Source organism: Haliotis cracherodii, unplaced genomic scaffold (assembly GCF_022045235.1).
Source record: "Haliotis cracherodii isolate W230 unplaced genomic scaffold, xgHalCrac1.p SCAF_4, whole genome shotgun sequence".
Lineage (NCBI taxonomy): Eukaryota > Metazoa > Mollusca > Gastropoda > Lepetellida > Haliotidae > Haliotis > Haliotis cracherodii.
In genome coordinates, this window is record NW_027266297.1 from 45,248,968 (window position 1) to 45,262,592 (window position 13,625).

The 13,625-nt window shown below is 38.1% G+C and overlaps 1 protein-coding gene across 8 annotated transcripts in view; it reads left to right on the forward strand.

Moving 5' to 3' along the window:
• LOC139480297 (otoferlin-like) overlaps positions 1-13,207 on the forward strand; it is a 216,407-nt gene extending 203,200 nt beyond the window's left edge. For all 8 annotated transcript variants that reach the window (XM_071263348.1, XM_071263351.1, XM_071263354.1 and 5 more), the window contains 2 exons: positions 4,618-4,718; positions 9,321-13,207. In XM_071263348.1, coding sequence (XP_071119449.1) covers positions 4,618-4,718; positions 9,321-9,501 — 282 coding nt within the window. In that variant the 3' untranslated portion in view covers positions 9,502-13,207. The remainder of the gene's footprint in view (positions 1-4,617; positions 4,719-9,320) is intronic.
• The last annotated feature ends 418 nt before the right edge of the window (positions 13,208-13,625 follow it).

Sequence of the window (13,625 nt, forward strand, 5' to 3'; positions counted from 1 at the left end):
CACTGATTTCACTTGCCCATCATGTTGTCTGATAACACTGATTTCACCTGCCCATCATGTTGTCTTATAACTCTTGATTTCACCTGCCCATCATGTTGTTGTCCGATAACAACACTGATTTCACCTGCCCATCATGTTGTATGATAACACTGATTTCACCTGCCCATCATGTTGTCCGATAACACTGATTTCACCTGCCCATCATGTTGTCTGATAACAACACTGATTTCACCTGCCCATCATGTCTGATAACACTGGATTCACCTGCCCATCATGTTGTCCGATAACACTGATTTCACCTGCCCATCATGTTGTCTGATAACACTGGATTCACCTGCCCATCATGTTGTTTGATAACACTGGATTCACCTGCCCATCATGTTGTCTGATAACACTGGATTCACCTGCCCATCATGTTGTCCGATAACACTGATTTCACCTGCCCATCATGTTGTCTGATAACACTGGATTCACCTGCCCATCATGTTGTTGTCTGATAACAACACTGATTTCACTTGCCCATCATGTTGTCTGATAACACTGATTTCACCTGCCCATCATGTTGTCTTATAACTCTTGATTTCACCTGCCCATCATGTTGTTGTCTGATAACAACACTGATTTCACCTGCCCATCATGTTGTCTGATAACAACACTGATTTCACCTGCCCATCATGTTGTCCGATAACACTGATTTCACCTGCCCATCATGTTGTCTGATAACAACACTGATTTCACCTGCCCATCATGTTGTCTGATAACACTGATTTCACCTGCCCATCATGTTGTCCGATAACACTGATTTCACCTGCCCATCATGTTGTCTGATAACAACACTGATTTCACCTGCCCATCATGTTGTCTGATAACACTGGATTCACCTGCCCATCATGTTGTCTGATAACACTGGATTCACCTGCCCATCATGTTGTTGTCTGATAACAACACTGATTTCACTTGCCCATCATGTTGTCTGATAACACTGGATTCACCTGCCCATCATGTTGTCCGATAAAACTGATTTCACCTGCCCATCATGTTGTCTGATAACACTGGATTCACCTGCCCATCATGTTGTTGTCTGATAACAACACTGATTTCACCTGCCCATCATGTGGTTGTCTGATAACAACACTGATTTCACCTGCCCATCATGTGGTTGTCTGATAACACTGATTTCACCTGCCCATCATGTTGTCTGATAACACTGATTTCACCTGCTCATCATGTTGTCTGATAACACTGATTTCACCTGCTCATCATGTTGTCTGATAACACTGATTTCACCTGCCCATCATGTTGTTGTCTGATAACAACACTGATTTCACCTGCCCATCATGTTGTCTGATAACACTGATTTCACCTGCCCATCATGTTGTCTGATAACACTGATTTCACTTGCCCATCATGTTGTTGTCTGATAACAACACTGATTTCACCTGCCCATCATGTTGTCTGATAACACTGATTTCACCTTCCCATCATGTGGTTGTCTGATAACAACACTGATTTCACCTGCTCATCATGTTGTCTGATAACACTGATTTCACCTGCCCATCATGTTGTTGTCTGATAACAACACTGATTTCACCTGCCCATCATGTGGTTGTCTGATAACACTGATTTCACCTGCCCATCATGTTGTCTGATAACACTGATTTCACCTGCTCATCATGTTGTCTGATAACACTGATTTCACCTGCTCATCATGTTGTCTGATAACACTGATTTCACCTGCCCATCATGTTGTTGTCTGATAACAACACTGATTTCACCTGCCCATCATGTTGTCTGATAACACTGATTTCACCTGCCCATCATGTTGTCTGATAACACTGATTTCACTTGCCCATCATGTTGTTGTCTGATAACAACACTGATTTCACCTGCCCATCATGTTGTCTGATAACACTGATTTCACCTGCCCATCATGTTGTCTGATAACACTGATTTCACCTTCCCATCATGTGGTTGTCTGATAACAACACTGATTTCACCTGCTCATCATGTTGTCTGATAACACTGATTTCACCTGCCCATCATGTTGTTGTCTGATAACAACACTGATTTCACCTGCCCATCATGTTGTCTGATAACACTGATTTCACCTGCCCATCATGTTGTCTGATAACACTGATTTCACTTGCCCATCATGTTGTTGTCTGATAACAACACTGATTTCACCTGCCCATCATGTTGTCTGATAACACTGATTTCACCTGCCCATCATGTTGTTGTCTGATAACACTGATTTCACCTGCCCATCATGTTGTCTGATAACACTGGATTCACCTGCCCATCATGTTGTTGTCTGATAACAACACTGATTTCACCTATCCATCGTTGTTGTTGGAGGACACTACTTTGGCTATACATTTCTCATCCCGTGACAGACAACATTCACTGTACTACATTTGGTCTAATGACATCATGAGCTCAACATCATGAGCTCTACATCATGTGATTACTCAGACCAATATTTGTTTCCATCTGGACAAAGCAGTCATAAGACTAGCCTGTGTTTTCCATTTATACTCAGAACAATGTTCTATATTTACAATAAGCCACCCAGGCCAACTGTAAACGACAGCCTATCTTTTGTTCCATTAATAACCACCACCACTACCACTCTCCTCTCTTCTCTCTTCTGCATACCCAACCTATATCCACCGCTTACCATAGTTATGGAGCCTCACCAAGAACAGTGAAGACAGAGAACAGGGGCAGAATTCAAAGAAATTCTTGATGATGGTGATAAACTCTAACTGACAGTCCTGCGAATGCAGTGTGCTTTCTTCCCTTGTAACAGCTTGTTTTCTTAGCCCCAACCATGATTCCTCCTTCTTATCTGGCATTCTTGTCACTGGTACCACCACACCACCTCGCCCATTACTGAAGCCTTTTTACTTATATCTGTCATTCCGTCGCCACCATATCACAACCTCACCAAATTACTCTTTCAATATTGGCTAGTTATGCCTGCTCAATCCAACTTGAAAGCTAATTTGGCTTGTTTAAGGTAGATTAAAATCTCACATAAAATTTTCCAATGACTTTCAGCTGTTTTTATTCCCAGGTTTTAGGCGTAGATGTGTTACCCTATTTTTTAAGTGACCTCTCAGAGGTCATTACTTGATAGCTCTTGCCCATTTTTCATCAGTAAAAATAACGCCCAAAATGCATCTGATTTCCATTTATATGTTCAGTCTCAATAAACTTCATCTTATTGAAAACTACAATTATGTGATCCTTTAATTATAACCTCATTTGTTCGTATGAGATGAACGAGCAGTGTGGAGGATTACACAATTTATCTGATTATGTATTCTATATTGTAAGAACTGGAGGATTTTGATTTTTACAATTATCCTGAATGATATGCAATATTTCAGACATACTGTGTTATACGGTGACCCTATTTTGAAGCCTCATGCTTGGGAAATGGCCTGCAGTATCTCCCCGGCCCTTGCCCTGACAATAGATTGTTATAAAACAGGAGGTGCCTTTCCTTTACACAACTTGTATTACAAAAGCAAATGTGCAACACTCAGAAAAAGCCCTCCAGACAACCAACTCACAACAAAGTGGATTCCAAATAAACGCTTATTCCTCCATTTCACTGAGAAAATAAATGTGCAGCCAATGCTCTATGCTTAGAAATATTGCCATCTGTTGTAGTGGCCCGAAAGAGACATTGTAACAGGGTTGGAATCAAGTCTTAAAACATTTAAAAGTCACACTAGATTGAAAAGAATCTGAATTAGCATTTTCTCTAAGCATGGAGCTTTTCTATAAGTTTCACTTTAATATTTACTTCCCTGTCGCACATTTCTGTTTTTTATGCATGCAATTGGTCATTATCAGATCATTTTATCTCAAGATATAATCTGAAGATACATGTGTTTGTAGATAGAAATCTTATATCTGTTTTTGAGCGTATGAAGTTTAGAAACTGAAAGGTCAGCTTGAGTATATTTTTATACCATCATTTTGATGTAGTACATGCATATGACAAGCTTGTTAAGGGATACATTTTATATCTGGGGAAATGAAATCTGAGATTTTTCTGAAAATATTCATTAAAAGCAAAAAGAAATTACTGGAAAAAATTGTTTGATCTTTTTTTGAATGAAATGAAGAATGACCATATAAAGCAGGGATTCTTAGTGGCAATGTTAGTGTCTCAAACAAAACCTCCTGTCATTTCTTGAAGTAAAACAATCATTGCCTACTGAAACTACCAAATACAGACCTTAGTTCAATCATCAGTGAAGAGGCTACTGAAATTATATGGTTTGTCTGCACCAGCATTTCAGTGGTATCACTCTCACTGAATTCCTGGGGATGGATCAGCCAAACCTTTCATGATCAGAGGTACAAAACACATTCAAAGAACCACCCATGCGTTATCCACACTCAGCGCTACAATTGTGCCTGCCTGTAGGACAAGGGAAGAGCACTGGGGACTAGTTTTTACTTGGAATCCATATGAAATGTACAAGCTATTCACCAGGCCTATGTTACTACTGTCTGGTGATGTTAAGATCTTCACTGTCAGCTAGATATCTCCTGAGAGTGGATTTACCTTAGACTTATCATGATGTTCTTCTACTTCAGGGGAAGGTAGAGGCAGAGCTGCATCTGCTGTCTGTAGAGGAGGCAGAGAAACACCCAGCAGGACTTGGGCGGAATGAGCCGGACCCACTCGAAAAACCAAAGTAAGATGATATAGATTCTAATGTTATATCCTTCCTGATAATTTCTTGATACCTGACACTCCACCCTACTCTTTCCTTCTTCCTGAAAACACCCTATCACTATATTCTCCTCTGTAGAAATGACGTCCTGCCTACCCTTCTTCCTGGAGATCTGAGACCCTTACCCTACCCATCTTCCCTTGAGATGTACCCGCACCCTACCCTACCCTACCCTACCCTACCCTACCCTACCCTACCCTACCCTACCAATCTTCCATGGAGATGTACCCTACCCTACCCTACCTCCTGGAGATGTGAGACCCACACCCTACCCTACCTGTCTTCCTGAAAGCATGACACCCCAGCCCTATACTATCCTCTGTAGAAAGGACATTCTGCCTACACTTCTTCGTGGAGACCTTATACCCTGCCATGCATTTCCTTAAGAAGACCTGATACCCTGCCATGCATTTCCTTAAGAATACCCGATACCCTGCCATGCATTTCCTTAAGAAGACCTGATACTCTGCCATGCATTTCCTTAAGAACACCTGATACCCTGCCATGCATTTCCTTAAGAGGACCTGATACCCTGCCATGCATTTCCTTAAGAAGACCTGATACCCTACCATGCATTTCCTTAAGACCTGTTACCCTACCATGCATTTCCTTAAGAAGACCAGATACCCTACCATGCATTTCCTTAAGAAGACCCAATACCCTGCCATGCATTTCCTTAAGAAGACCTGATACCCTACCATGCATTTCCTTAAGAAGACCTGATACCCTGCCATGTATTTCCTTAAGAAGACCCGATACCCTGCCATGCATTTCCTTAAGAAGACCTGATACCCTGCCATGTATTTCCTTAAGAAGACCCGATACCCTGCCATGCATTTCCTTAAGAAGACCTGATACCCTGCCATGTATTTCCTTAAGAAGACCCGATACCCTGCCATGCATTTCCTTAAGAAGACCTGATACCCTGCCATGTATTTCCTTAAGAAGACCCGATACCCTGCCATGCATTTCCTTAAGAAGACCTGATACCCTACCATGCATTTCCTTAAGAAGACCCGATACCCTGCCATGCATTTCCTTAAGAAGACCTGATACCCTGCCATGCATTTCCTTAAGAAGACCCGATACCCTGCCATGCATTTCCTTAAGAAGACCCAATACCCTGCCATGCATTTCTTCAAGAAAACCTGACACCGTCCAGATAAATTTTAGAAAATCATATATTTAAAGAAATATGTGGTCAAGTGGTCAATAGTGGTTTAATGAACATTATTTAAGTTATTTTGCTGCTTTGTTTTTTAAATTTGGGATGAAAGTCAATGGGTTCTTATCATAACCCTCATGTTAACAACTGAATATTTAGAGAGGCTCAGAAGCTAGAAACCTCAAGGACCCCAAACACTAGCCTTCTGACAAGTTTTCATTCCTCCCTAATTCTAACACTACACATTATGTAATTCCTTAGTTAAGCAGAAATCATTTGATATGAAATATTGATGGAATTTAAGTCTACAAAATGTCCATATTTGTAATATTTGTAGAAAAAGTCATCTAAAAATTACCTCTTATACTGTACTGAAATACAGTTTTTTTTGTCCATGACCTAATTATTTTGTACTTTGCTTAAACTTTTGTGCCCTTGAGTGTTTTTTTCCTCTGCTAAGAAAGATAGTGCAGTGAAATTTGAGAAAGTTTAAGCTGATATAAGCTAATTTGACTAAAAGTTTGTTTGACATATCTGTGACAGCATTGTGTTCAGACAGATAGGAACACAATCAATCACTTAACCTGCATCCCAAATCACAGGTGTAACAAATGAGGTTATAGTTTTTTGAAATCTTTTCTCAAGTTTTTTTTTTGTCGAGTCAGTAGGTAATGTGGACAGATGTGGTCTCGCTTGTCTGAGAGCAGGAGTGTTTTTGTCTTGTACCTAGTTCACTTATGTTACCTTGAATAACCATTCACAGAAGTTGTTTTCATTAAGGAAAGTGGGGAAGCCGTCTTGTGACAAGATTTGACAAATCATTTTCAGTTGGATGGGTGGGACAGACTTCATAATAGGGCCTAAAAACACAGATTTTACAGGAAATTGCAATCTTGATTAATGAGGCAAAGGTGAAAGGTCAGGGTTGGAGGAAATCCCTAGATCACAATCATCGCAGCATTTCTATTATTCCGCATTGGCAGGATTAGCGTCAGAGAGAGAGAGGACAGGAGACTGCATTATGGGATCAACTAATCCTGCGTATCCATCATTGGTCACGATAAATACAATTGTTTTATTCTGTTTTATTTGTTTACAATGGAAACCATGGTAACTTTAACAAGGGTGGATTTGATAATGGAGAGATTATCATTTAGTTGTGAGTAGGAGGAGTCCAGGGAGGTATACTATATGGCATGTAGGTCTGGACCCAAGGCCGCTTTTATCTTATCTTACGTCTCCTTCATCATTGCCTTTAATTTACAAAAAGAACCAAAACCTCTCCCTTTTCTTTTACCTCACACAAGCCTTTTCACAATTTTGGCCAATAATGCTGGGTGTTTTGTGGGGACACAGGGAGGATTATTGAGATGAGTGATGGGTTTTCACATGAATCGCTAGGATTAGCTGAACAGTGCAATCTGTACCTGATCTCTGACTTGCTGTGACATACACAGCATGTACAGTAGTAACCAGGGAAGTGTTGAACTTAGCCCACACCTACCAGGGCAAGTGGACATGCTGGCTGGTTGGTGAAACCATAAATATATATAATGTATCACTTGAATGTTATTGAAGTATTAGTATATGAATTGACTGCTTAATTCACCTAAGGCATTTGATGTGGGTTTCTCAGGCATAACTTTTCATGAAGATGTCTAGACACTTAATGACTATGACTATTTTCACAACAATTGTTTTTGCGAGTTTTCCTTATCAAATGAGAAAAAGTGGATCTGAATATACATCTTGTTTAGCATAGAAGATGTGCTTCATTTGGCTTCAGTAGAGGATAGTTAAGTATCAGAACTAACGTGGCTACCCAAATAGGCAGTAAAACTATACTTATACTGCATCTCCTGAGTTGTTTGTTTTACTTAGTGATTTCCACAACATAGGTCCAACATTTTCATTCCCCTTTCTGTGGCTCGATTGAGACAATTCAAGTTTTTAAAGAGTGCAAAAACACTTAAAGACACATAATGATGCGAGGAATGATAGAACGGCTATGATTTAGGAGGCCTGTGGGGTAATGAAATGCATGTCACAAGCAAAAACACATGTTGAGAACATTCTCCTCACCTGTGTAAACATTCTCTGGAGGAAGATAAAACTCCCCGAGGATAATGCTCCAATCATATTTCAATATCACTGGTAGATAAAGATTTTGAGCAAAATAATATTACCATATTATACATTTGAACCTTTTAACTATGTCATCTATTTAAATTCTTTGTTGCTGTAGTAAATTGTTTTATTTTCATTGCCATGTATTTAATGTTTGAAAAAAGATCACTTTCACAGTCCTTTCAAAACATTTATTATTTACACTTTGGTTCATACTGTTTGGAAAATATGTCTTGTATGTACAAACATGTTTCTGTTTCTTGACATATGTCATATAATTGATGTTTAATACATGAATACTTATATAAATGCCATTGACTGTCATCTCTTGTCATATGTAAACATCCCGATGGCCATGCTCTGAAATGACATTATTAGTTATATCAAATGCAAATATGTTTTAACCATGAGTGACCATGAGTGATAAAATAATAATTTGCCCAAATGTTTTTTTATCATTCTTTATCATTGATGCCATTATAAGCATTACTGGGCATTGTTGCTGTGCCCAAGCACTTTGATGATGTATGTTACATCCCACTGCCCAATACATACGTTATACAGAGCTGTTTCCAATTGCAATCCAACTGTTTAACGGTAACTATGTGACCATCAAGTGCCCCCAAAAGCTGTAGATGTCAGCAAGTTTGTCCACACTGAAGATGAAATCCTCTGTAGAGAATACCAGGAATTGTTGGATTCATTCCCAGCTGATTTTCAATGTAACTTTAAATGTTAGATTTAAAGTATCAATCCAAATTTCAATATGGTTAATAAAGAATTGACTTCACAATATTTTTTGTGATTTGGGGGTATTAATGTGTATACTGTGTAAATCTGGACACCAGTTTTTACGTTTAACCTCCATAGACACATCCTTATTTACTTTTTATAAGTAAATAATATATATAATATAATTAAACAGCAATAATGACTTCACAGACTGCTTATTTATTCATTAACACACATAAATGATATAGACAACAATATGAAATAAGTGACATCGTTCAGCGCAATAATGCAACAAAAGACCCACCCATTCTATAATCAGCCAATCAGGAAGCAGTAGTCCATTAGTGGGCGCAGCCATATTTTTTTTTATATTAATGAAACATTAATGCCAAAACCTTTTACATGGTTAACAAAACAAATGCGACGGAATCACTTGAAATCTAGTTATTGTATGTTAATAAATACATATGTTGATAAATTGCCTGAGGTGAATTTTGTAGAAATTTACATTTGAATGTAAAATATGTTTCTTCTTTCAGCCGACCTGACTCATCCTTTATCTGGTTCCTCAATCCACTCAAGTCCATCCGCTACATTTTGTGGCACAACTACAAGTGGGTCATCTTGAAGGTGTTCATCGTTCTCCTTCTGTCTGCCATACTGGTCCTCTTCTTCTACTCCATGCCTGGCTACACAGTCAAGAAAATGTTTGGAGCTTGATAACTGGTCACTTACCAGCAATCAGTTGATTGGCTGAAGGCTACTGCAGTCTAGAAGATTTCTGGTAGCCTTTAGTCAATCAATTCAATACTGGATTGTGGCTGGATGACTGAAAGGTGCCATTGACCTTTCATTGGATGGATCTCAGGCATTTGAACTTAATCTGGACCAATTAAATCAGTGAGCAATGTATGAGAGTGGTTGATTTGAAGAGAAAGCTGTCTGTGATTGGTTGAATACAACTGTGATTGTAAACTTGCTATAGCATTTTCAACCAGTGCATCTGTGTATGCTTTGGCAATTTTACCACAATCAGCATGGTATCAGTTATTGGCATATGCTTTGGAACTGATTGGTTGAAATAATGAAAACTGGCATCTGATTGGCTGCATTGGTGCATAAAGTGTTGTCATGACAATAAGAATGATGTTTCTGAATAGGTGGAACCGTTTACATGTAGCAGTTGTGAGTTTGGTTCACATCACATGATCTACACAGTTATATTCTATTTCCAAAAGCAGTGACTCACAAGTAGGTTGTAGAGACCTTGAACCCTTAGTTCCAGCCAACGTCAGAAATATCACAGCAGTAGAACACACAATAGTCACTTGGATTCTTGTCAGTTGTAATTGTTCAAATGTATTAAAGAAGGAGGGAGATTTTTGAACCTAAGTACAGAGATGCTGTTCTGAAGATGTCGTAATTTTCTGAGATGTGAACTCACCTTGTGAGAGGTCCTTGGTTACAGCAGCATCACTGCTCACCCACATCAACTATACAATGTTGGGAACACCACCCAAGTCTGTGCAATAACATCTTAATATTGTTGTTGTCTGTCTCCTTGCCACCTATATCTTCTGTGAAGTGCGTGACAAAATGTCATATCATGTATAAAGATTAACAGCTGTGTACAGTTTGCAGGAGTTCAGATTGTTTAGTTGTCACACTCAATCAAGGATTAGAGAATGTACTTTATTGACCATTTGTGCCAAAAGAGTTCCTGACCTTATGCCTTGTAAGGAACGTATCAGTACTGAATCAGAACCAAGACAGTCTCAGTATTTCACTTAAATGCATTATTAAATTAATTTACACATTCAACTTGTTTCAATCAAAATATGTAATTCAATATGTGCTTTGATAAGTTAAGTCTTTGATCATTGTACTAATTTACACTATGATAACACTTCACCAGGACCTTACAACACATCAATTTTAGATGTCATAAAACACAGAATTTATTTTTTAAATATCCTCGAGTGAATAAGAATACATTACTTGAAATAGTAAACTGGAAGCTGTTAATTTGTACTTGTTCCAAAACAAAATAAATATCATCCCATTAATGCAGTCATGTACATCATGTATTTAAAAGCATTGTTGAGAAATGTATTTTCTTTTTTTTCCAAAATCATTGTACCCTTGATTGAGTGTGCACAGATATCAAATCTGTTCACAGAGGATAAAGATTTGTTGACTTATATAGATCCACATAATTTAGACATTGCACAGAGGAACTTGTCAAAGCATTCCCACTCTATATTGTATAAATGTACAAAGCATGTAGTCAGGTAGTTGTTTTTTGTCCCCATTCTCAATGTCTGCATCGAAGTACAACCCCTTACAGTGTTCATACTGATGACAAATAATGTCCATGGAACGTGTTGATCTGAGTGATCCAAACTTGGTTATGTTATACTCTTCATGTAAAAATATGATTCCATGTCGACCTGTTTACTCAATGTTTATGTACATTAATATAATTTCTCTGATATATTTCTAAGGCCACAATGTTTTGCCAAAGATAGTTACTTTGTATAGGATTGGAAACTGAGTACAGTCTACTCTCAATAAGTAGGATCCACATAATTTGATAACCTGGACTACTAGAAACTTTCTATATGGGGCATGGATGGCCCCGTTGTACACTGGAAGACACTGGAATTTGCTGTGAAGAGTTGCATCCCCTAGGTGTACCTGAATCGTATCATGGGTTAGAAACCTGGTTTCATCCTGATTATGTTTCTAGGTTTGTCACCACTATACCCATGGGTTTTACTATTGAGGTAAATGTCTAAGACCTACATCACTTAGGACGTTCCATTCAGAGGACATACCTGAATATAAGTAAACTACTGTTCAAGCTGTGTTAAGCCCCACCCATTGACTCACACACACATCACATGTATTTATCTATAGATAGATGTTCTGGAACACTGACTCACTATCCATAGAAAATTTGATCGTTTAACTCGACTGGAAAATATTGAAGAACAATGCAGTGACTGATAGCTACTGACTGCACCTGGATCACCACACACACGTTACACTCCCTTGTTGTCACTGATTGCGCATTGCTGTAAGCAGTATGTATTTATATAAGGAATTAATTGTTATCAGAATGTACAATTGTTAAGCATAAATTCTCTTTGTTTATTTTATCAACAGGTCTAATAATATGATAATATATGGTTGTTGTAGATAAAAAAAAAACTGTTGGAATCACTAGGGTGGGACAAGCAATATTCCAGATCAGTAGGTATTTTGGCACAGCCACACTTATGAGAATCGACTGTACAAGTAAATGTAATGTTTTAAGTTTTATCTTTTCTTAAATTTGACATCAAGACCTAGGACATAATTCTATTTTACCAAGACATTCCAATTCCCTGTAGAGGCTTCAGGTAGACCTTCAGGTGTACTTCTGTGATGCAAACACTCTAGTTTAGCTAATTGTATTTATTGAGGCAAACTGCAATGCATGATGAAAGACAACAGCTGCTTAATTCAGGACATTTTATTTAAGCTGCTACACATCGATATTCCTTGCTTACTAGTTGCCTTGAAGTTGCAACACACCATGAAGCTAGAATGGTCACTGCAGTTAAACAGCATATATCTTACAATCAATGTTCCAAATAAGCACCTGCCAGTAGTTTCACATTTGTATGGTCCTTATGGCCTACAGTAAATTTAAGTGTTGATTTATCTGTATAAGCTTCAGGGTTTTTTAAATGGGGACCCAAAGAGTTTAGTCCTGCAGCTTCTTAAGTCTATGGGTCCTGATGGCAGCCTGGCAAACTGTTTTTGTTTCAAACACTGCTTACAATGTATATTTTTTTGCTTACACTTGCAAATATCAAACTTTAAAGCTTAGATGTCCATGAAACTTCTTGTCATATGTTATGGAAATATTTTTGACATTTCCACAAAGATGTATTATTTTGAGTATATACAACCAGGTATGAGCATCTTGAGGCCATCTTGCATTCATATGTGACCTGTTCCATTTAAGGGTGAACACATTCCAGGAAATGTTTACGAAGAGCAACAGTATGATAAATCTAACAACATAGATGAATTAGTACTTCTATAGTAAACTGGTGTAATGTTTCCTTTTTGAGGAGTCAACAATATTCCTAGAACATGCCAGTTACTTCAGCCATGGCATGGCAGAAATTAGAAGATGCAATTTTAATACCATTCTGAAAAAATGTTTTGCAACAAGATCATACATAAAATACTGTCTGAAATGCTAGAAAAATTATTTTTGTCTGATAAAAAATGGTTTCACAGAAGGTTGCTTTTCACATATTGAGTATAAGTCCAATGAGGGAAAGGAATATGCACATATTCTCTGACTGTTATAATCATCATAATGTGGTCTGTGCAAATACATGGGCCGGTGTGAGGTCATCAGCGGGGGACAGGTAATTACCTCAGGCTAAGGCCCTTCATGTATGCAATGACAACACACAAATATTTATTATCACTTTACCTATTCAAGTACCTATTTAGGCTAATCACAGTGTCAGTTAGGATAGACTAAATTAGGTGGATTTGCATTACTATGATATATGCATAGGCCTATGATTGATATTTATTAAATGAATCCAGAAAAGCATTTCTCTAGCATTTTCAACAGTCCTTTAGAACTTAGCACTGCTGATCGATGTACAACTAGAACATGGCAGAAACTAAAAGATGCAATTTTATTTTTTTACATATCGTTCTGGAAAATGTTGTGCAACAAGAACGTCAAAATTTTAATTTTCTTGGACCTCTATTTTTGTCTTCTTTGTCTGTTGCTGTAATAATCTTCTCCAAAGTGTGTGGGGGTTTGT